Raw genomic sequence first — 24,870 nt, forward strand, 5'->3', positions numbered from 1 at the left:
AGAAACCACCGAGCTGGAAGCCAAAGGCCACGTCCCCAAGTGCAGAAAAGCCTCAAGGAGTGCTGCTGGCAAGAGTGGGGGGGCACAGAAGACCAAAAGCCAGTTTGTAAAGTTTTCCACTCGTCGTTATGTTTGTAATTCCCCTGACCATCTGCGCCGCTGCTGCCCACAGAGAGAGAAAGGGCAGGATGCTGCCAAGGACATTTCCCATGGGAACCAGCCAGGTTTCCATGGCAGCCAGCCCGGCAGAAGAGGCCGGCATGGGAAAGCGCAGGGGCGACCAGAGGGGGAAGAAGGTGCTTATCAGCTGTCTGCTTCGATGGCTGTTTTGGAGAGCAGCACCTGCAAAGGCCCCAAGGAAGGGGGCAGAGGGAAGTCTGTTGCTAAGGCAACGAAGGACAGAGTGCTACGTTGGATAATAGACTCTGCTGCTAACAGACATCTCGTGCCTGAGACACCTGGTGTCCAGATAAAGAACTGCAGAGCTGTTTCAGCTGGGAAATCAGTGTGTTTTGCTGATGGGTCACAGAGGCTTGTAACCAATGTTGGGAATGTGTTTGTTTTTCTTTTGCAGGCGCAGCTGGAAGTCTACATGGCGCCGGGAATGAAACATTGTCTTTTATCTGTACCATGTCTTTTACAGGAGGGGTATATGGTTTGTTTTGAGAAGAATGTCTGTACAATTTCCAGAGGGGGGAAGCAGCTGGTACATGTTGAGAAAAATCAGAACAACCTCTTTGTTCTGGAAACACCTCTGGAGGAAGTGGGAGTGGGGAATGCTGGGAAAGCTACCATTCACACTCATGTTTCATGTGCGTGCGTGTGGCACAAGAGGCTTCCACATGTTTCTTGTGAAGACATGCAGATGTTATCAGAGTGCACCAAAGGGTGCAAGGTAAGAGAATGTGGTGAAACTCTAAATTGCAGGGCTTGCAGGAAAGCCAAGAACAAGTGAAATATACTCAGAGTCGCAAAGTGATTTCATGCTCTTTATTCAGCTCATAGTGGTGAGGAGGAATGAATGAAAGTCCCCTCAAAGTATCTGCTTTATATACATTATTTACACAATGGGCTGCACATGATTGGCTAATTCCGGAATTCTACTGTAAGCCAATCAGGTTGTGGATTCACTTCTATCTGGAGCATGATTGGGTAGTTCCTGCCAACCAATCATACTGCTGCATTGTTCTAGGACCAATCAGACTGCTGCATTCTGAATCCTATTGTTCTAGGACCAATCAGACTGCTGCCTTTTGGATCCTATTGTTCTAGGACCAATCAGACTGCTGCAGTTTGGATCCTATTCAACTCAGTACATAACACCCCTCCCCTCTAAGTTCCAGTCCTGCCCGGGAGGTCGCATTCATAGTCCTCGAGGTACGCTGGCGGCCTACGTGTGCGTTGCGGCCTGGGGTGTTCCCTGGTCCGGGGTTCAGGTTCTGGCTCGTGTTCCAAGGATGCTGGCTGTGATGGGGCTATTTGGTCTGGCGCAACCGGCTCGCTCAGTCGTGGTTCTGGTTCTGGTGTCCTTTCGGCCTCGCAGGTCCTCTCTGTATTTACTGATTCTGCCTCTCCTGCTGGCCCCTCGTGCTCTATGGGCCTCACTGCCCCTCTGTTCCCTTGGGACTCCTCTGACCTTTCCTCCTCCTGGTTTTCTCCCGGGAATCGTCGCCGTATCTGGTCGCAGTGGCGGCGCCAGCATTGCCCCCCATCTGTTAGCACCTCGTACGACACGGGGCCAGTGACCCTGGTGACTGTGGCGGGTACCCATGCTGGGCCTGCCCCAAAATTCTTTGCGTACACTGGGTCCTGGGCCTCGAAGGTCCGGGGGTTCCTGCCTTCCCCCACCACTACCTCATCCTGAGCTCTATCGGGGTGAATGCGGTCCAATCTGATTGCAAGGCGCCGACCCATTAGTAGTTCAGCGGGGCTCCGGCCAGTTGTTGAGCTGGGGGTGCTGTGCTGTGCTAGAAGGAATGTGGCAAGGCGGTACTCCCAATCCCCTTGCGTCATGCGGCGAAGGGTGTCCTTGGTGGTCCGCACCATGCGTTCTGCTTGGCCATTGGTGGCAGGATGGAATGGCGCCGAACGGATGTGGCGGATGGCGTTCTGCGCTGTGAAGGTTTGGAATTCTCCTGACGTAAATGCAGTCCCGTTGTCTGAGACGAGAGTGTCAGGGAGCCCGTGGGTTGCAAACAGCCTGCGTAGTACCCGGATGGCTGCGGACGTAGAAGTGGACGGTACCAGTGCGACTTCCAGCCATTTGGTGTAGGAGTCCACCACTATGAAGAATGTTTTCCCCTGAAAGGGGCCAGCGAAGTCCACATGCAGGCGTGACCATGGTGCTCGGGCGGACTCCCAGGACTGGACTGGGGCCCTTGGGGGATCTGGGCGGGATTCTTGGCAGGCCTGGCAGTGTTTGACCCAGGCCTCTATCTCTCCGTCGATCCCCGGCCACCACACATAACTCCTGGCAAGGGCCTTCATTCTTACTACCCCTGGGTGTGTCTCGTGTAGGGCTGTGAGGACCCTTTTGCGGAGGGGCTGGGGAACAACGACCCTGCTTCCCCATAACAGGCACCCCTTGTGGGCCGACAGTTCATGTTTGCGGGTTGTGTAGCCGGCGAATTCTGGCCCGGGGCTGCTGCTGGGCCATCCCCTCCACACCCAGTCCAGGACCCGGGAGATGACCCTATCTTTCTTGGAATGGTGTGCAACTTCTTGTGCCTGAATGGGGCGGTCGGGAAGCAGCTCCAGGCTCATAACCTCTTGTGCAGGTGCTGGGTCGGGGCCTGTTTCCGGTAGTGGTAGCCTGCTGAGGGCATCCGCATGGCCCATCGCCTTCCCCGGACGGTGAATCAGTGCATACTGGTAGCTGGCAAGGAAAATTGACCACCTGAGGACGCGAGGAGACAGCACTTGGGGGGTCTGCTTTTCAGGGGCAAATAAGCCAAGCAACGGCTTGTGGTCAGTCACCACGGTGAAGGGCCGCCCGTACAAGAAATCATGGAATTTTTTTACTCCCTTCACGATTGCCAGTCCCTCCTTGTCGATTTGCGAGTAGTTCCGCTCGGTTGCGTTGAGTGTCTGGGAAAAGTATGCCACCGGTACCTCTCTTCCATCCGGGAGTTGGTGTCCCAGGACAGCGCCAATTCCATAGGGCGAGGCATCGCATGCTAGCACCACCGGCAGCCTCTCATCGAAGTGTGCCAAGACCGAGTTTGAGACAAGCAAGTCCTTGACTGCCTGGAATGCGGCCTCCTGGCGCTGGCCCCACACCCAAGGGGCCCGCTTGTCCAGGAGTCTGTGTAGGGGCTCTGCTACCGCCGCCTTGTGGGGAAGGAAGGAATGGTAAAAGTTCAATAGTCCCAAGAAGGCCTGAAGTTCAGTCTTGTTCTTGGGCGCTGGGGCATCACAAATGGCCCGTACCTTGTCCCCAGTCGGGTGGACCCCTTCTGCGTCCACCATAAATCCCAGAAAGTCCACCTGAGGCACTCCTAGTAGACATTTTTCCCGCTTCACCTTGAGACCCGCCGTCTGGAAACGGTGCAGAACGGTGCGGAGGCGGTCCTCAAACTCCTCTGGTGTGGGCCCGGCAATCAACACATCATCGAAGAAGGGGGTGACGCCAGGAATCCCTTTAAGTAGAGAGTCCATTAGATTCTGGAATATGCCTGGTGCCACGCTGACACCGAATTGCAGCCGCTTTACCCTGAATGCTCCTCTGTGCGTCACAATCGTCTGTGCCTCTGCTGTGGCCTCATCTACTGGCAGCTGTTGATATGCTTGGGCCAAGTCCAGCTTGCCAAAAATTTTCGACCCAGCCAGGGTGGCAAGAACATGGCTGACCACTGGCACTGGGTATGCATGGGCCGTGAGGGCCTTGTTTATGGTACATTTGTAGTCTGCGCAGATGCGGACTGAACCATTAGGCTTGACGGGCGTGACGATTGGGGTTTCCCAGGGGGCATTAGGCACCGGCTCCAGCACTCCTTGCTTCACGAGCCGGTCCAATTCCTCGTCTATACGAGGTTTCAGGGCGAACGGGACCCGGCGGGCCTTGAGCCTGACCGGTCGTACTGCGGGGTCAAGCTGTAGAGCAATGGGGGGGCCCGTATACTGTCCCAATTTCCCATCGAAAACCCCCGGAAATTCCTTGCATATGGCGTCCACGTCCACTTGTAAGCTAGTGTGGTTCACCCCGGTGACGGCTAGCCCCAGTGGTCCAAACCATGCTAATCCCAGTAAGCTAATGTAGGGGCCCTTGACCACAAGCAAGTCCAGTTGCCGCGTCCGCCCTCGGTATTGCACCCTGAAGGTCCCCACCCCCATTGTGGGGACCTTACGTTTTTGGAAGTCCCGGAGGGTGAATGGGGCCGGCCTGAGTTTGGGACCCCCAGTAGGACACAGTTTCCTTAAGGTCCTTGCCGAGATTATGGATAGAGTTGAACCCGTGTCAAGCTCCATGCGGCATGGGGCCCCCTCTATCTGTACGTCAACATAAATTTTCTCTACGTTGGGGTGGGGCAACTGGTATACCTGGAAGTCCGTGAGCTCTGTCGAGTTGCCTTGGTGCGTTGGGCCCCGGGACCTGGGGCTCTTGGATTGGTCATCTGATGCCTGGCGTCGGGTGGGCCGAGCCCGACACACCCGGGCGATGTGTCCCAATTTTCTGCACTGCCTGCACTCTGCGTTGCGGAAACGGCAGGTCCTCCTCTCGTGACTTTCTCCACAGCTTGCGCAGTTCCCTCCTCGTCGAGGCAGCTGTGGTATGTGGGCTGCTTGAGTGCGCTGCTGTACTCGGTGCACCTCCTCCCTGTCGGATCCTGAGTCATCGGTGAGGTCTTCGTGGTGGACCCTCGGTTGGGACGGCTGGCTCGGCCGTGCCTCTTGCGTCGACCTCTCGGCAGCTTCCGTTGCCAGGGCCTCCTCCAGAGCGACCTGGAACGTTAGGTCCTTCTTAGCGTAGAGGCGTCGTTGCAGCTTCTCATCCTTCAGGCCACCGACGAGGCGGTCACGAAGCATGTTCTCCAGCTCTGAGAAGTTGCAGAACCGGGCGGCTTGGCGGAGAGAGGTCACAAACCCAGTTATGGTTTCCCCAGGGGCTTGCCGCTTTGCGTAGAAGGCATTTCGACGAGCCACCACTGAGGGCTGCGGCGAAAAGTGCCCCTTCAGCTGTTCCATTATTGTTTTGTATGGAACAGTAGCGACGTCTTCAGGCGCAAGGAGGGCCCGGGCAATTTCAAACGTCTCCTCTCCGCAGACGCTGAAGAATATCGCCCTCTTCTTGGCGTCTTCTTCGTCGATGACCCCTTTGGCTTCTAGGAGGAAGGTGAAACGGGAGGCGTACGCTTCCCAGTCTCCAGATGCTGGGTTGAATGGCGAGAAGCTGTTGTCGGTTGCCATTCTGAGTTCCTTGTGTCCCGGAGCTGAAGCCTGGATACACGGTGCGAGGCAGCGGTGCGGCAGGTGGCGGTGCTGCGGTGCTGTGTGTGGCAGTCAGCTCAGCGGGATCCCACCTTCGTCGCCAGTGAAATATACTCAGAGTCGCAAAGTGATTTCATGCTCTTTATTCAGCTCATAGTGGTGAGGAGGAATGAATGAAAGTCCCCTCAAAGTATCTGCTTTATATACATTATTTACACAATGGGCTGCACATGATTGGCTAATTCCGGAATTCTACTGTAAGCCAATCAGGTTGTGGATTCACTTCTATCTGGAGCATGATTGGGTAGTTCCTGCCAACCAATCATACTGCTGCATTGTTCTAGGACCAATCAGACTGCTGCATTCTGAATCCTATTGTTCTAGGACCAATCAGACTGCTGCCTTTTGGATCCTATTGTTCTAGGACCAATCAGACTGCTGCAGTTTGGATCCTATTCAACTCAGTACATAACAACAAGGGATACAGTTATCCCAGGGTGGAGAGAGTAACCACAAAGCCTTTTGAGCTTGTGCACGCAGACCTGTTTGGGCCTATGCCTCAGCCAAGTCTGGGCAGAGCCAGGTTTCTGCTGACACTGACAGATGATTTCACCCAGAACTCTTGGGCATTTTCGCTGAAAACGCAAGAGGACGCAACGCAACTCATCAAGGATTGGGTTGCAGAGGTGGAACTGAGGTTCTCCACCAAGGTGCAGGGATTCAAGTGTGACCGAGGTTCAGAGGTCACTGGGTCTGCTCTAAAGAGTTTCTTTCGCCAGAGGGGGATACGTCACAAGGTGACTTCACCTCAGGAGAGTGGCATGGCAGAGCTGAGGAGTAAAGCTCTGGTTCAAGCATCAGAAGTTCTACTGTGTGATTCTGGTTTGCCTCAAAGTTTCTGGGGGGAGGCAGTAAAAACGGCCAATTTCACGATGAACAGGTGCTACAATTCAGTGGTAGGTGACACCCCGTATTTCTTGCTCAACGGACAGAGGCCGCAGGTGCATTTCTTCCGTTCGTTTGGTTGCAGAGCCTTGGTGCCTGTACCAAAGTGTCTGCAGCAAGAGGGTGGTCCAAGGTACCAGGAAATGATCTTCTGTGGGTATGAACCTGCTACGCAGGGATGGAGATTTGCATACACAGAAGGTGATCAGTCCAAGCTTCTGATCAGTAAACATGCTGAGTTCTATGAGCAGCAGGAAAGTAGGGCAAGGCGCAAAGCGAGCCATGATGTTCTCTCAGATTGTCTGTCTGAATCTGAGGAGGAGGGAGAGCCAGGTGATGGGGACCTGATCACTGATCAGGGTCAGCCCCAGGGAAGGGCATCTCCACAGGTTGTTAAAGGAGTGTCCAAGAGTGAGCCCTCATCTCCTGTTAGAGTAATGGAGAAAGCTCACAGACGGGTCAAGTCAGAGGGGGAGTCGTCTGATGAAGAAGACGCACTTGCTGGCCCCAGTGGGTCAGAAGAAGCACCCCAGTTTGTGCCCAGGCGGTCATCTCGGGCAACAAAGGGAATTCCACCTGAGAGGTTTCGAGTCACAAATGCGTGGGTTGGTCTCGCACAGTGCGAACCTGAGATTTGTGAGGAGGCTCAACAGGCAGGTGGGAAGGTGTGGAACACACAAAGGTCTGTAAAGGTGTGTTCACAAGTCCTCTCAGAATGTGATACGAGAGGGGGTATGGAGAGAGTCAGAACTTACAGGGTTAAGAAGTTCTGAGTGACGTCTCACATTCTTTGAGGCGGGTTTAGAACACTGAAGTGGGAGTGTTCTACTGTGTCTCTCTGAGAGAGAGAGAGAGTTTGTTTCTTGTCCGCTCAAGGAGCGCATCGAAGATGGGTGCTCTGTCACCGGGAAAGTTACGATCTGTTGTTTTTCTACGAGAATAAAGCTATTTGTAAGATAAGGAGGACACCGAGCGTCCGGCTCTGATTTCCTACGTACACACGGCTTATCGGCTCTGCTTCTGTCGCTGTGCTACGCTCTGCTACACTGCAGCTGGGAGCTGCCCAGAGGGAACAGAGACGCGCAGAGGAAGCGTGTGGGCTCCGGGGGCAAGCGAAGCTGCCAGTCATTTCGCCAAAAAACAGTCACAGGATGTGGTGCATGCATGCCATTTGAATGACTGTTCCTATGAACTGGGGGGTGGCCCCCTCAAATATCTTATTGGGGGGATAAAGACCCCTCAGACTCTAAGAGTTGGCTCCCATTCCCTACACCCACAGGTCTCAGGACGGTTACAACATAAAATCACACAATGAAAACACAAAACACACACCCCAAAACCCGTAACCCCCACCACCCCACCACATTTTAAAAGGGCATTAGATGTCAATTAGCCAAAGGCCTGGTTAAAGAGATGAGCTTTTCACTGGAACTGAAAGCTGTATCATGAAGGGTTTTGCGAACTTTGTATGGATTCTTTGATGGGAAGTGAGATTGGAGCTATCAGTGAATTTCTTTCCACATTCCATACACTGATATGGTTTCTCTCCTGTATGAATTCTCTGGTGCTTAGTGAGATCAGAGCTTGTACTGAAGCTCTTTCCACATTCCACACACTGATAGGGTTTCTCCCTTGTATGAATTCTCTGATGGGAAGTGAGATGGAAGTTTTTACTGAAGCTTTTTCCACATTCCAAGCACTGATAGGGTTTCTCCCCCGTATGAATTCTTTGATGGGAAGTGAGATGGGAGCTCTGACTGAAGCTTTTTCCACATTCCAAGCACTGATAGGGTTTCTCCCCCGTATGAATTCTTTGATGGGAAGTGAGATGGTAGCTATGAGTGAAGCTTTTTCCACATTCAAAGCACTGATAGGGTTTCTCCCCTGTATGAATTCTTTCATGCTTAGTGAGATGGGAGCTCTGACTGAAGCTTTTTCCACATTCCAAGCACTGATAGGGTTTCTCACCTGTATGCATTCTTTCATGCTTAGTGAGATGGGAGCTCTGACTGAAGCTTTTTCCACATTCCACACACTGATAGGGTTTCTCCCCTGTATGAATTCTCTGATGGGAAGTGAGATGGGAGTTTTTACTGAAGCTTTTTCCACATTCCACACACTGATAGGGTTTCTCCCCTGTATGAATTCTTTGATGCTTAGTGAGATGGGAGCTCTGACTGAAGCTTTTTCCACACTCCATGCACTGATAGGGTTTCTCCCCTGTGTGAATTCTTTGATGGGAAGTGAGATCGGAGCTCTTCCTGAAGCTCTTTCCACATTCCACACACTGATAGGGTTTCTCCCCTGTATGGATTCTTTGATGGTAAGTGAGAGAGGAGCTCTCCCTGAAGCTCTTTCCACATTCCATGCACTGATAGGGTTTCTCCCCTGTATGAATTATTTGATGGGAAGCGAGAGAGGAGCTCTCCCTGAAGCTCTTTCCACATTCAAAGCACTGATAGGGTTTCTCCCCTGTATGAATTCTCTGATGCCTAGTGAAACTGGAGCTATCAGTGAAGCTCTTTCCACATTCAAAGCACTGATAAGGTTTCTCTCCTGTATGAATTCTCTGATGGGAAGTGAGAGAGGAGCTGTCCCTGAAGCTCTTTCCACATACAAAGCACCGATAGGGTTTCTCCCCTGTATGAATTCTCTGATGCCTATTGAAACTGGAGCTATCAGTGAAGCTCTTTCCACATTCCATGCACTGATAGGGTTTCTTCCTAATGAGATTTCCTTGATGGGAAGTGGAATTTGAACTTTTCCCACTTTCAAGATATTTGTACAGCTTCTCCATTGTGGGGATTTTGTCATGGTCACCCTTGTTCTTGATTTCCAGTCCATCACTATCTGCAATGAAGAGAAATGGATTAGCGCCTCAGGGAGAAATTAAGGAAGAATACTTGTTAACTCTGGTAATAGAGGAATAACACAAGTGGGTTAGATGGATGGTTTTCTGAAGGGTTGGGTGCATTAATTAACGGGGATCAACCGACATCCATAGGGGAACCTATGATTCGATAAGCTACTTCAACTTCCCTAACAAATCTGAAGTTTACAGTTAAAATGGCCTGGGGAGTTCAGACCAGACTGATCCTTGTTTAGAAGCTGCAATACTGTAATCCCAGGAGTCTTAAGGGAGCGCTGTTGAGTTCTGTGAAAATAGTTCAAAGAGAGCTGTTTTGAAATTAAAAACAGATATTATGATTCAAAAGGGATCCTTACCAAGAGTGGCCACGATCCCATGATTCTCCTCCATGACATCTTTATGCAGAGCTCTCTGGTCAGGATCCAGCAACTGCCACTCCTCATCTGTGAAACGAACAGCAACATCTTCAAAGCACACTGGACCCTAAAAGAAAAAGGGAAATGTCCTCCTATGAGTCAACAATATTGTTCACCACCACTCCTTGATCTACGACATTGTTCTGCTCCTTGACCTCTGTCCCCACAAGGCAGCTTCCCCTGACCTGATCTGGATCCACAGCCACTGCTTCCATTCTCTCCCCAAGGAAAGATGGATGAAGAGGTCTTCCGGGCATCATTCTGTCACCTGCAAGAGGAAAAAGGTAAGGGGGAGGCCCAGAGTGCCTGCTTCTCTCACAGGTGAATCAGTGAATCTCAAACTACACAGGGGCCTTTGAGACAGTCTTGCCTGCTGAGTGCATTTGGATATTTGGGTGCATTAGAGATGTTATGTGTCCAAAAATATATCTCCCCTCCTCTGGGCTCTTGGTCCCACTATCTCCCCCAAAACAAGATGAAAAGAACCCACAGATGAGTTGGAAAACCAACAGAATGAGAGTAAACAGAGAAAAAACTCCTTCCTCCTTACCCAGTGGCCTCTCTCTGGTGTCCAACGGAGGCCTCTCTCCCTCACAGGAATCCAGGTCCATTTCCACACAGAGATCCTTTCCCTGAAAGAGAAACAAGGATTCCAAACAGAGAATGACGAGAAGGATTATAAAATGAATGTCATGGCCAAAGACTTGAAGGGTGTTAGATCTCATTCCATGGATGCCTCCCCAGAAAAAGGATGGTCCATCAGCAGACCATTATGGGATGTTTTCTGACCTGTTTGGAGCCCCTTGAGAGTACCCAGAGGAAAGTCTCTCTCACCTGCTTTCTCTCTGCCTGCTTTCTCTCCTCTGTCTGACTCAGGAGGAAACCTTCGGCCAGGGCCACCGCCTGGGAACTGGTCTCCGCTCCACAGTCCCTCACCCAGCTCTCCATCTCCGGGGGAAGGACAGCCAGGAACTGCTCCAAGATCACCAGGTCCAGCATCTCAGCTTTCGTGTGCCTTTCCGTCTTCAGCCACTGATGGTCAAGGTGGTAGAGTCGGCTGCAAACCTCTCGGGGTCCTTTGGACTCCTGGCAGCAGAACTGCCTCAACTGCTGGCTCTGCACCTCTGAGTGGAGGGTGTCCTCCTCACCCAGGATCTTCTGCACAGAGTTTTCCCAGAATCCCCCACTGCTCCCAGTTTGGATGGCATGGCCTCTTCCTGTTCCAGGGCCAGCTGAGTCTCGCTCACCCATCTGTGCTCTCAGGAAGCCTCTGAGAGATTGGAAGGAACCCTTTGGTCTTCTGCCAAGTTCTGTCTGTCTTAAGGAGAGGCACTAGCAAATCCTACAAAGCAAATACATTTTTCAGTTACAAAAGTTGTCTAATATCAGGAGAAGAAAAAGGTTCCCTGAGCAAGCATGGATGAGACTTGGAGGGAACCAGGTCTTGACTGCACCACAGCCCAAACCATGAGCTATCTTATTTATTTAAATTTCTATAACACTTTATATTTTAAAGAAAAATCTCAAAGCGGTTTACAGCATATTAAATCTGTGGGGATAACTGGGGAGTTAGAAGAGGATATATTATTTAATGATATCCTTCCTAACATGCACTAGCAAGTTCCATATTCTAGCAGAGTTCCATACATCCCCCTTTTTTAGATTACGCAGCGATCAGCTTGTTGCTGACTCATCTGAGTCTTACTATTAAAAATTCCTTCCTGGTAAAATCCCTTCCAATCCCTCTTAAATTAATAAGCACAATAATCTGATTCACATTAATATAAAAGTAGTTTACTCACAGATTCATTCACATTCACAGACATATCCCTGAAGGCAGGCTTAGGTTACATAACAACTAGAACTATTCCATAAAGAAGTTAGCTGCAGATGACTGCCACTAAGGAGTCACTTCCCCAAACACACAGCAACATACAAAATGGAGAACTCACACTGATCAGAACATGGAGGCCGTGTGCTCCTCCATGCTAGTACAACAGACTGCACCCTCTTCAAGTCTGTCCCAGCTCAGGCGGAAACAGGAAGTCTTCTCCTGAGTGGCAGAAAACATCCCCTAATGTGTCCACTGTAGGAATGTTGTACTTGACTGCAGTTTCACATCCCACAAAATCAATAAAAGAGAAATAAAACAATCAGAAGAAAGTCAATTATATAGTCTATAGTCAAAGCAACATAACAGAAAACAAATATTCTCTTAAAGATATAAAAATAAAACATTAGAAAGGAGGTCAACTACAGAATACATATTTAACACAGTAGGGCTGGGTGAGTCTGGGCTTCACCCCTAGGCCAGGTGGAAAGGGCCTTTTTAAAAAGGAGAAGAAAGAGGAGGAGGAGGAGCAGGAGGAAGAAGCAGCCTCTAGCCCTCCTAGAGGAAAGATTGCAATGCAAAATGTGGAGGCAGCAGAAGGGATTTCTGGGAGATGAATCAGCCTGGTTTCTCCTGCCTTCCAGTCAATGCATGAAGTCAGAACTGACTGACAAGAAAGTCATTTGTATCTTGTGAAAAATGGATGCTTGGCTCTAGTGGGGGTCCTCACCCAGGGGTCCTCAGGAGTTGCTCCCCCCCACCCCCACTCCCCTGCTTCTGTCTCCTTTTCTTGCACTTGGACTCTGCCACTCTCAAGACAGACTCCTGGGGTGGGGTCCCTTTTTCTGTGGTCTGAGGGCCAGGTATGCACCTGGTCAACCCCCTGAGGGCCAAGTGGCCGGGGCCAAATACCTCTTCCTTGAAATTTAGGCAGGTAATTTATTATGATTATTCTATTAGATAGCTTAACACGAGGGGATGGCTGCAGTGGCCTCCGTGGGGAGCTGCCCTGGGAGACACTGGGAAACTGGTCCCCAATGCAGCAGCCAGACTCTGGGCTGGGATCCCTCTCTTTACTCCTCTCCTTTCTCTCCCACCTTTCCTTCCTTCCTCCCTCCACATGCGGTTTTCTTGGGGGGGGGGCTAGTCCACCTCCTCGTCTGGCTTTGGAAAACCATTTGCAGATGTTTCCTTTGTTGTGCAATGAGGCTGAGCGAATTCACACAGATTTAAAGTCCTAGGGACTCCTTTGTTTAAAGAAGGGAGATCATTTCTGAAAGGGGGGGCGGAGGGCCAGATGAGTTTGGGATCCTCTGATCTGCAGGAAGGAGAGTGTTGCATACCTGGCCCCTCCCTGGCAGGACCCTCTCCTCCCTGATCAGGCCCCCCCAGGCCCCCTCCCCTGCTGCAGCCCTGGGACCCCCCCCCCCCCCGTCTCCCCACTGCACCCTCTTGGGGGAGAGAGAGGAGACTCACCAGATCCCAGGAGGGACAGAGAGGCAGCCCTTGCAGAAGAGACACCAAAGCAACACACACACCCCTTCCTTGCAGGAAAGGACTGGGGAGGGAGGGGCCTTGGCTCTGGAGGACCTTTCCCCCCCTTGCTTCCTGTCCTCTCTAGGAAGGCAGCTCACTTCCCTTTAACCCTTGCAAAGCCGAGTCCGCCCCCCCCCCCCCGCTCAGCCCTCTCTCGTTTGGCAGAACCTCATATTCTTATTATTTCTTATGGATTTCGGGGGGGGGCAGCTGCCCCCCTGGCTCCGCCAATGCCCAGATATCCTTTTGGGGGTGAGGCTCTTGGCTGGACTCTGAGCATCTCCCTCCCTTGGCCAGAAACCAGAGGAAGAGCTTGCAGGGAAAAGGGCTTTGCCGGAGGCAGGGAAGCTCCTCCTAGAATTCAGGAGTGGAGAGATAGGAGGGGATCCCAGGGTCATCCAGTCCCACCCCCAGCAATGCAGGAATCTCAGCTAAAGCATCCATGGCAGATGGCCGTCCGATCTCTGCTCAGAAACCTCCAAGGAAGGAGAGTCCACCATCTCCCAAGGGAGACCTTCCCCCTGCCCAACTGCTCTTAGATGTCCCTCAAGGCAGCTGGTCCTGAGTTCTAGCCCTGCTGAAACAATCGCACTGGCTGCCAAGGAGGAACCCAGCATAAATAAATCCTATTCAACATAAATAAATCCTATTCTCATCATAAATGAGTAATACTTTCTTATACATGCTTTTTATGCTTTTTTCTGCCATTTCCCTTTGCAGAAATGCTTAATTGCTAATTCAATGGACTGAAAATGGATGGTTATTGTTATTATGTTTAGGGAAGCTTTAATATTTGATGGACGATTGTATTTTAATATTTTGTTGGAAGCTGAGCTGTACCTGCTGGAGGTGATTCAAAACCATCCTGGTGAGTGATGGGTGATGTGGGGCACCCTCATGGGGAAGTGGGGGAGGGCGGGGCTTTGGGGAAGGGGTTGTCCGTCTGCCGGAGAAGAGGACCCTACTGGCCCAGGCTCACGTATCCTGTTTGAAAGGGGAATCATCTTACGGACTTCCTGTGAACATCTGGGTCAGGAATGCCGTTCCTGGAATGGACAAACACACAAGACGTAACCGGCTGTGCATTCACATAAACAATACTCTTCTATATATTCTTATCACAATATCAAATGTTTATCTTGCACATAAACAACACATAAAGTGCAATAATATAGACAAGAGCCAGGGACTCTGTGGTGGGGGCAGCTGAGGGCCGTTTTGGCCCAGGCTGGCCCCTGACCCTGAGACGCTCTTTCCACCCACAGGACCTCAGATGTTACGCCCTTTGGGAAAGTGGGGAGGAACAGAAACTAGTGGCCAACAGCATCCTTTCGTTGCTGGCCTTTGCCCGAAGGTTCCCCCATCTCAGAGCAAGTAGATTCAGTCCTTTGAACACTTCCATCTCCCCAAGAGGATCCCAAGGCTACTCATCCTCTGCAGTTGATAACAGACCTGACTGAAAAAAACAGCTTTCTCTTCTGGTGACACCAGAGAATTCCAGAAGACATTCACCCTTTCCATAGCATTATGGATGCACGATTCCCACATAAAGGTTTCTTGGCAAGACAAGGTCCTTTGCTGGCCATAGAGTGTCCTCCTCAGCAACTCCAAAGAAGGAGCTGGGTTGCAAGAGCTGCAGCTAATGGGGGGGGGCTGACCTCCCCCCTCCCATCTCACCTGACTGCTAGGTAGGAAAGCAAGACCCAGAGACAGTTGTGGGAGACCCAGAGACCGGCTTCCTCTGTGCCGAAGCCAAAGCTGCGACAGATGGAGAAGCCAGACCTGCTGGGGGTGTCAATGCTGTGAGCCCCTCCATCCTACATTCTGTTTGAATTTGTGAGTGGGTTTCACTGTAGAAAGAGCTTTTAAAAAAAAAAAAAAAATTACTGACAAACCAATCTCACTCTCAGTCAGTTTTATTGCACATAGCCAAAGGCTGCCGCAATGTACGCAGAATTATTTGACAATTAAAAGAAAATATACTGAATTGGTAAAAAAAGACTTAAAACATTTATATTATTAAAACATTACGTACTCTAAACAAAGCTATAAAAGTACCCCAATGTACAAATAAAAACATTAAACATTAAACAATAAAATTCATAAGCTAAAATCATTACATGGTCACTAATGTTAAAAACAATACAGTGTGCAATTTATACTCAGAGTTTGGTGACAAAGATAGAGCATCGCCTGAGGTAGATAGATAGGATCAAATAAATTCATCTCCTTTACAGTTAATGGCTACCTTGGCTATATAATTTGCTCTAATTTTCCTAGCAGCAGTTGCAAAAAGTGCTACCCGCCAGGTCACATACTTATCTGTGTCTGCAAGGAGATATAACATCATATCAAGGGGGTTCTGGCCAGGGGACCCTGTCATTATAGGTACCAAAAATCTTTTTCTTGCATCATTATATAACGGACAGTGCAAGATATAATGCATAAGGTCCTCTACTTCAGAACATCCCCTAATGCAAACATGTTCGTTTTTTGGTATGCCTCTGTGTCTCCCATCTCTATAAGCAGAGCTTATTGTATTTAGTCGTAGCTCTGTAAAAGCTTTTCGAAGCTGTGCAAAAGTCAATTCATTAAAATAAGATATGTGTTCATTGACCTCTCCAAGTTTAAAATACAATGGGGCGCATGTGAATGTGCACATAGAGTTTAGATCGTTTTTAGTTGCCACTGCCCTTATGGTTCGTTTAAAAATATTTTTCTGGGAATATAAGGGAAGTTCTTTAATCTCAGTCACTGAGAGATCATATTTGCCCATCAGTTGGGCAGCATGATGTACCCAGTTTTTAAGGGGTAATCCATTTGAGAGCTCAATCAGGCATTTTTTTGGTAGCCTAGTGTTGTCCATCTGTTGAACTCTACACCAGTAACAGAGAATTCTTTTATCTATTTGGCTCTCTATGCTCAACATGCGAGTTTCCAACCTGACCATGGCAGATTGCACGTCTTTGGGTAAACCCAAACCTCTGCACCATATAAAATCTGGGCCATTGTTTTTGCTTTATACACAGATAGAGCTGGGTTGACCAGATTTCCACCTTTACATGCAGCGAATTTCAGAATGGCTTTTGCTGATTTAAAGGCTTGCAATTTAATATTGGATAGCTGTGTATTCCAAGATGCCGTTTCTGAATAAATCAATCCCAGATATTTAAACGTATTTACTTGGTTTATGATGTGTTCATCCAGGTGCCAAACATGCTTTTTAGAACGCTTCCCAAATACAATGACCTGCGTCTTATCATAGTTTATAGATAAAGCATTCCTCGTGCAATATGAACTTAATTTTGCAAGCAGCCGTCTCAGGCCCACCTGGGTTCTAGATACAAGTACTAGGTCATCAGCATACATTAAAACTGAGAGTTTTTGGTCGAGAATTGTGACAGGGGCAAACTGTAGGCCCTCCAGTTCTTTAACCATGTCATTAATATAAAAATTGAACAGGAAAGGTGCCAAAATGCATCCCTATATGACTCCAGTAATGGCCTTAATTCTAGTGGTGAGATGGCCAGCCAGATCCACCTTTACTTGTATTGATGTGTCAGTATATAATGTTTCGATGAGAAATAATAGACGGAGGTCTATATTTGTCTTTTCCAATTTTTGCCACAATGCGTGTCTTGGGACCGTATCAAAAGCTGACTTTAGATCGATAAAAGCAACATATAATTTTTGCTTCAAATTATGGATGTATTTACGTAGCAGAAAGTTCAGCACAAAGCACTGGTCCAATGTGGATTTCCCTCTTTGGAAACCTGCCTGGACTTCAGATATCACCTTATTTGTATCTGCCCATTCCTCTAGTCTCCCAAGAAGGAGTCTGGCATATAGTTTGGAGGCTACATCTAACAAACTAATGGTTCTATAATTGGTTCTATAATTTTCTTATCGCCCTTTTTATATATTGGGGCAATTATACTCAACTTCCACCCTTCAGGTATACGACCTGAGCTGTTAATGTATGAAAACAATTTTGCAAATATGGGTGACCAGAAATCAGGTCTTATCTTATAGATCTCCATTGGGATCATGTCCTCTCCTGGAGCTTTATTTGCTAGTTGGCTTGCGATTAGCCTCTTAATCTGATTGGGCGTGACGTCTGGCCATTCTGGCAGTTCTGATAACTGAGTGTAGTAAACTTGTGGGGGGTGGGTCAGGACAGGGGCCATATATTTCTGTAAAATATGTCACCCAATCCTTTCCTTGGACAGATGCTTCTAACGAGTAGCCCAGCCCATTTGTGCCTTGGGCAACCAGATGCCAAAATTTCCGTGAGTCCTTCTGAAGTGCTGCATCTCCCAATTCTTTCCACTGTTGTTCATAATATATTTGTTTCTTGCTTTTAAGTAATAATTTATAGTTGTTTCGTAACTGGGCTACCTCAGCTTGTAGGGCAAGATTGTGCTTATCCTGTTTTAACTTCAATTTTCTAAGTACCCTAGCTAGGCATTTTTTGCTATTCTGACATTCCTTATCAAACCAAGTCTGTCTCTTAAACTTTTTGTTTTTTATCACACTAGCTGTGGTCATCAGTGGGCGCATTCGGTTGATTATGTTCTCATAAAGTCCAATTACGTTTCCTGTTTCTAACAACATTTCCCCCTTTAATAAAGCAAATTCATGGGAATCCAGGATCTGAATCATTTTTTCTTGGACCCGTGCATTCCATTTTAACCTTCTATTTCCAAGTATCAGATATTCTGTTTCATCCAATAATTTAGGAAAGGCAGGAGAAAAGAATAATGTCAGAGATAACTCAAGTGGAATGTGGTCGCTTTCAGCTCTGGGAATTATCCTGAAGGTATCTCGGTTAACTGGCACATTATTAGATGTTAGGATATAATCTATGGTGCTAGTAAATCCTCTGGGGGAGATAAAAGTAAAATAACCCTCTTGATCCCCTTGACCATGCCCATTGCATAACAAAAGGTTATGCTTTATTATAAGTTCACAAAGATGTTTCCCAGCGCGATTAGAGGTGGTGTCCATTGCTGCCCTCTGACAGATTTCAGGTTCGTCCTCCAAGTTTAGTCCAGATAATATTGTATTTTGTGGGGAAACAAGGCCGATCCGGGCATTGAAGTCACCTCCCAAGATAAACCGAGGGTTAGGTGACAGAGAGTCTATACTTTCAAGTAGTTGGTCAAGTTTATCCCAATATGATCTCAGTTCCCCACAAGACTTTACTGGAGGTATATACACACATATGCAATAAGTATTTCTCAGGAGACTATCAGAAAGGGACAACACTAAAAAATTAGGGGTGGTCAATGAGGGACACTGTTGAATTGATACATTAAGAGAGGTTGACACCAGCACCGCCAGCCCCCACTAGGCCTTCCATACTTTACAGTTTTAAGAGCTGGTTGAGTGTAACTTGTAAAACCCTGTAGTTCAACCATAGTGCCCTCTTTTGCCCAGGTTTCTTGAAGAAAGATGATATCATGTGCTTGTAGATAAGAACAGAAATCACTGTCTTGGATCTTGTTCGTCCACCCTGTTACATTCCATGAGAGAAGTTTAATTGTTTTACAGTGATTTACTCTTAGTCAATTGTTGGCCGATGTGCTCTCGGAGTTTACCAGTTTTTGAGGCAACAGGTTATTGCTAATGCTAGTGGAATAATCCAGATGTTCGATTATTTCAGTCGTCGTACATAAAGTGCTCACATTTGTAATCACTGGGCCTTTTCTTTGCAAATTGTTTGCCAATGGGGATTTCTTGGGTGTATTTCCTGACTCCTCCTCTTCTAAATATCTCATCTTTGTCCAATGCTCCGGTGGTTCTATAATTATCATTCTGTTGTGGCCATTGGGTCTGTTGTCAGTCTCTGCCTCCGGTTCTTTAATCTCTTTCAATGTCTGGCTCATAAGATCAAGCCTCTTGATAACTGTTTGTTGCTCTTCCTGAGGGAGATTCCTAAAGGAGCTGAGAAAATCCTCTTCCAAAGGATTTACAGAGTGCTCAGATTCCTGAAGATGATTGTCTAGAGGAATCGGCTGTTCCTTTTGGCTCACCTGGTTATTTTGATGTTGGGCATGATCCTGCGGATTCAACTCAGGCATGTCTGTTTCCTCCCCACCTGCCAAGTTTTTTTGTGATGTCATTACTTCCATTGGGGATCCAGGCGTTGGTTTTGCGAGCCCCTCTGAAGCACCAGTCCTCATCTTACATAAGGGTGCAACAATAGAATTGCGAAATACCCGGGTTGGAAAAACTCCTCTGCTTGACAATCTGAATTTCAGCTTGTGAATTAGTGAGGGCAGTCTAGTAGAGGAAAAAGTTAACATAATTTTTTGGCTTTGATTTGTGGTACTCAAGAGTTCAGTCCTAATGAGGTCGATCTCTGTAAGTCCAATGCCAAGTAAATCTGATAAATGTCGTTTGGAACGCTGGGCACCTTTCCAGCTAGGAGTTTGATCTGGCCTTCCACAAATTGTCATGCAGATCTTTTTTGGTTGGAAGATTAAATAAGAAGAGTTTGTTTTAAGAGCCTCTGCACGTTCTATGTTGAACTTAGGGGTCTGCTCTTGTTGTCGCCAATTCCCTTTGGTACTATGGTGTTCTGTTGATGCCTGCTTGTCATTAACTGATAAACTGTGGACCTCTTTGGATAATTGGGTTATTTGAGAGGCAATACCTCTAATTTGCTGGAAGATATGCTCAACCGTTCTTGCAATTAGAGATAATTGGGTGCTCTCCCTACTTGTTATTCCTTCCTCTCTGAGGAGCACAGGATCAGCTTGCCCCATTGCTGGATCCAGTTCCACGCTCTCACCTTGAATATTCTCCCCACACTCACAATCATCTTCAAGAGGAGAAAACCGGTTTTTTGTTGGAACTGTAAAAGCAGATTTGTTAAAAAAGTCCTCTATTTTAGATTGTTTGGGAACCGGTGAGAGAGCTACATCCTCTGGGTCCCTGTGGCGTTTACTAGCAGGCATAGTGTCACCGTGGGGATTAAACAAGGAGAGGTTTCCCCAACCAGAAAAGAGAGAAAAGAATAGAAAGTGCTCAGTTTGTTCAATTTAAGAGCTTATCTGTGTGGAGACTGCCAGGAGTTTTCAGGAACAAAGTATAGAAGGGAGTTGGCGGTTAATAGTTAGCAGCTGGCGGCCTGCCCAGGATGCTTCACAGAACTTGCCCAAGATGTTTCTCATAGCATAGACAAGAAGGTGCTGTTAGACTCTCAGTAAGTTAAAAAGTAGAGAAGTAAAAAAGGAAAAATTACTTCCCTGGGTGGCAGTCAATGCTAATTACACAGTGGCGTAGTGTGGGTTGTCAGCACCCGGGGCAAGGCAAGTAATTTGCGCCCCCTAACCCGTGGATTTGCGCCCCCTAACCCTAACCCCCAGATGTTGCGCCCGGTGCGGCCGGCACCCCCTGCACCCCCCACACTACACCACTGTAATTACAGTCCTGTTATCTGCGGAGCTCCGAAGCTTGCTTGCTCGGAAAACCATTTCAGCACTTTCTTCTCAAATTTCTCCTCTGCCCTCCAATGAACTATATCATCAATCCAATCAAATCACAAACCAATCAAATCACATTAGTTCCAAATAACAAAGCCAATTTTTTAAAATTTTGTTGGGGGTACCCATGTTTGCAGCTCAGAAAGGGTTAGGGTTAGGGGGTTGTTTCATTGTAGAAAGAGCCTTGTTCCATCCCAATTCCCATGGCATCCAAACCGCCCAGACCTGGAGCATCTCTTCCAAGGTTACAGAGTCAGGGGGACTGTGGAGAGCGGACCCCAATCCCACCTCCAGGCTTCGGATTCTTTATCATTCTACATCTCCAGCAGACTTGGGAAGAGTGGAACAGAAGGCAGCTTGAAAGAGACAACAGCTTCACAGCTAGAGGGAATTCACAGAGAATCCTGTAATGGGCAGAGCAGGAATACCAGATAGGTGGGTTGGCAGGCAGAGAATAAAACAGTGTGATACCTGTATGAATTGATGAATATAAATGGGCAGATTATTATTTTTTTAAAGAATGGGGAACTGCGGAAGGGCAACTGTTAGGTCCAGTGCTATTTTTCTAGAAAAAGAAGTTTCAGAACACCTCCCTCGTTTTCTTAGGATGGCAATGGCACCCACCCAAGAGGGGTCAGAGTTCGTAACCTGAAGCGTTCATAAGCAGAAGCGTTCATAACCAGAGGTACCACTGTACAGGCCTCCTGGCAGCTCTGTCTTGCCCTCAGGACCCTGCCCAGGCCACATCCCTCATTGGCCCCATTCTGCACTCTCCCCAAGTGATTTTACCCTGCTGCCATCTGTCTTGGAACTATGACAACTGTTCTTGGTTGCCTGGATGAAGTGGGGTATATGTCTGACCACACCCATTTTGCCACAACCACCTCTGGCATGTGGCTCCCAGAAAGCTTTTGATAAGAAAACATGGCCCTGAGGCTGAAAAAAAGTGTCACCACCACTGAATAAATCCCTGCTTTTTCAGCACTGGAAACCCAGAGTAACATGGCACCAAAAGTTCCAGATTTTATTAGGCCAGAGATATGATCAAATCAGTGATTAAATTTAGGAAAGAAACTTGACCATCATTTGTTAAAGCAGTCTATTACAGTATTACATACAGAACAATATAAATATGTCACCTGGAAGAGATGGAGGAATACTGTAGGTCCTCAGAAATCTCCACTAATTCCATTTCTGGATTTTCATGATCAAAACAAATATCTCCAGTAGAAGGGGTGGACATCCAGGGGGTTGTTCTATGTTCAGGACCTTATTGAGGGATGCTGACCCATCTTATAATAACCTCTATGAATCCAGTTGACTCATATATCCAGTTAACAGTATATACCAGGAGAACAACCAAGATGACCAAGGAACTGGAAATGAAGCCTTATAAGGAATGGCTGAGGCAATTTGGTATGTTTAACCTGGAAAAGAGGATATTATAGCCATCTTCAACTATCTGAACAGCTGCCACATGGAAGATGGAGCAAGTTTATATCCTGCTGCTCCAGAGGGTTGGATTCAAATGGATGTTTTTTATTGGGAAATTAATATACACTCTTAACAAAAAAAAGAAGGGGAATGAAACAACATCAGCCAGCGTGGTGTAGTGGTTAAGGGTGGTGGACTCATAATCTGGTGATCTGGGGTCCTCAGTATAAGTGACTCCAGATAGCTCAGGTATGATCATTTATAGGCAATCTTTTATGGAAGCAGGAGGGACTTCATTATCAGAAAGTGTATGAATCTTTTTTATCTAACTCTGGAATGTATATACCAGGAGAACAACCAAGATGACCAAGGAACTGGAAATCAAGCCTTATAAGGAATGGCTGAAGCAATTTGGTATGTTTAACCTGGAAAAGAGGATATTATAGCCATATTCATGTTGTTTTATTGATTATAGTTTAGATAGTGTCGTAACTGTTGAGTGGATTTTTGTTTACTTTTATATGTTGATATTACTATTTTATACTATTCTAATGATTGTTGAATGTTACTTTTTTGATGGAGGTTGCCTATTTTAAAGTTATGTTTTATTATCACATTTTTGTATTGCATTCGATTGTTATAAGATGTACATTTTTTGTTTCTTCAGCTTGTAAACAGCCTTGAGTATTGTAAGATAGAAAGGTGGTATACAAATTAAAAATGATGATGATGATATTCAACTATCTGAACGGCTGCCACATGGAAGATGGAGCAAGTTTATTTCCTGCTTCTCCAGGTTGGATTCAAATGGCATGAAAGAAGATTCCAACTAAACATTTGGAAGAACTTTCTGACAGTAAGAGCAGTTTGATGGGGGAACAGACTCCTTCAGAAGGTGGTGGACTCTCCTTCGTTGGAGATTTTTAAACAGAGGTTGGAGGACCATCCATCAGGGATTGTTCAGCAGCAATTCCAACAATGCAGGAGGTTGGGCTGGGTGACCCCTGGGGTTTCCTTCCAACTCTATGATTCTATGATTCCACGAGGCATTTGGAGCTTCAGGGTGGACCAACAACTGCAGGCTGGATTGATCAAAGATGGCATATAAACCTGTATGGACATTTGACACAACACAACAGAGTTGTTAGAAGGGGAATGAAACAACATCAGAGAGTGTAGTGGTTAAGATCGGTAGACTCATAATCTGGTGAACCGGGTTTGCTTCCCCGCTCCTCCACATGCAGCTGCTGGGTGACCTTGGGCCAGTCACACTTCTCTGAAGTCTCTCAGCCCCACTCACCTCACAGAGTGTTTGTTGTGGGGAAGGAAGGGAAAGGAGATTGTGAGCCGTCTTTGAGTCTCCTTAGGGTAGTGATAAAGTGGGATATCAAATCCAAACTCATCCTTTTCATCGTCCACTTTTTCTTCTTCTTCTTCTTCTTCTTCTTCTTCTTCTTCTTCTTCTTCCATTAGACAGGCAGTCTCCCCACCCCCACCCCCTTTCCAGTGCATCAATATGGAGATAGTACTTCCCTTTGGTTTAAGCACTAGATGCTGGGAGTAAACATTTATTCATTCCTCTGGTCACCCGTCTTGGTTCCTACTCAAACAGTACGTGGGCACTTTGGGGACCTTTACTGGCAGCTTGCCCCAAATGGAGTCCACACGCTTCCGTGGCGTGACTCTGCTCCATGCCTCCGGGCTTCCAGCTCCAGTTAGCAGAGTAACACAGCATCAGAAGCAAGCAGCCTTGTGTGCAGCAATAACTCAGGCAGACGCTCGGTTTCTTCCTTATCTTACAAGTAGCTTTAATCTCGTACAAAAACAACAAATCGTTACTCTCCCGGTGACAGCGCACACATCTTGACCCTCTTCCGGATCTGGCTAGACTCACACTGCGTGTGTCTTTTTCTCTCTCTCAGAGATACTGACCACTCCCACTTCCGTGTTCTAAACACACCTCTAGGAATGTGAAGCGTCACTCAGAACTTCTTAACCCTGTAAGTTCTGACTCTCTCAACACCCCCTCTCGCATCACATTCTGAGAGGACTTGTGAACACACCTTTACAGACCTCTGTGTGTCCCACACCTTCCCACCTGCCTGTTGAGTCTCCTCACAAATCTCTGGTTCGCACTGTGCGAGACCAACCCACGCATTTGTGACTCGAAACCTCTCAGGTGGAATTCCCTTTGTTGCCCGTGAAGACCGCCTGGGCACAAACTGGGGTTCTTCTCCTGACCCACTGGGGCCAGCAAGACCGTCTTCTTCATCAGACTCCCCCTCTGACTTGACCCGTCTGTGAGCTTTCTCCATCACTCTAACAGGAGATGAGGGCTCACTCTTGGACACTCCTTTCACAACCTGTGGAGACGCCTCCCCCTGGTCCTGATCCTGATCATCGACCAGATCACCATTACCTGGCTCTCCCTCCTCCTCAGATTCGGATTCAGACAAACAATCTGAGACAATGTCATGGCTGACTTTGCGCCTTGGACTATTTCCCTGCTGCTCTTTGAACTCAGCGTGCTTGCTGACCAGAAGCTTGGTCTGATCACCTTCTGGGTATGCAAATCTCCACCCCTTTGTCGCGGGCTCATACCCACAGAAGATCATTTCCTGGTACCTTGGACCACCCTCTTGCTGCAACCACTTTGGTACAGGCACCATGGCCCTGCAACCAAACGAACGGAAGAAATGCACCTGCGGCTTCTGTCCGTTGAGCAAGAAATATGGGGTGTCACCTACCACTGCATTGTAGCACCTGTTCATCGTGAAATTGGCCGTTTTTACTGCCTCCCCCCAGAAACTGTGAGGCAACCCAGAGTCACTCAATAGGACTTCTGAAACTTGGACCAGAGCTCTACTCCTCAGCTCTGCCACGCCACTCTTCTGAGGCGAAGTCACCTTGTGCCGTATCCCC

General features: G+C 47.9%; 2 protein-coding genes and 1 pseudogene across 14 annotated transcripts in view; 1 reads left to right on the forward strand and 2 right to left on the reverse strand.

Annotated features, from left to right (window-relative positions):
• Positions 1-12,229, reverse strand: part of LOC128412188 (zinc finger protein 850-like) — a 322,162-nt pseudogene extending 309,933 nt beyond the window's left edge.
• LOC128412033 (zinc finger protein 420-like) overlaps positions 1-24,870 on the forward strand; it is a 317,641-nt gene that overhangs the window by 180,435 nt on the left and 112,336 nt on the right. The gene's annotated exons all lie outside the window — the stretch shown is intronic.
• On the reverse strand, positions 7,597-9,899 carry LOC128412069 (zinc finger protein 420-like). The gene is made up of 3 exons (XM_053384917.1): positions 9,843-9,899; positions 9,598-9,684; positions 7,597-9,222 (listed from the first exon to the last, which is right to left on the reverse strand). The coding sequence occupies exons 2-3, from the start codon at positions 9,629-9,631 to the stop codon at positions 7,778-7,780; spliced, it is 1,479 nt and encodes a 492-aa protein (XP_053240892.1). The 5' UTR covers positions 9,632-9,684; positions 9,843-9,899; the 3' UTR covers positions 7,597-7,777.

The sequence above is a fragment of the Podarcis raffonei genome, chromosome 4, assembly GCF_027172205.1.
Source record: "Podarcis raffonei isolate rPodRaf1 chromosome 4, rPodRaf1.pri, whole genome shotgun sequence".
NCBI lineage: Eukaryota > Metazoa > Chordata > Lepidosauria > Squamata > Lacertidae > Podarcis > Podarcis raffonei.

What these genes read in the sequence shown, in the direction of transcription:
- LOC128412069 (XM_053384917.1), bottom strand. Translation starts at nt 9,631, where the DNA reads ATGGAGGAGAATCATGGGATCGTGGCCACTCTTG. An exon ending in TGGGATCGTGGCCACTCTTG is followed by an intron (nt 9,223 to 9,597) that starts GTAAGGATCCCT and finishes TCTTCATTGCAG; the next exon opens with ATAGTGATGGACTGGAAATC.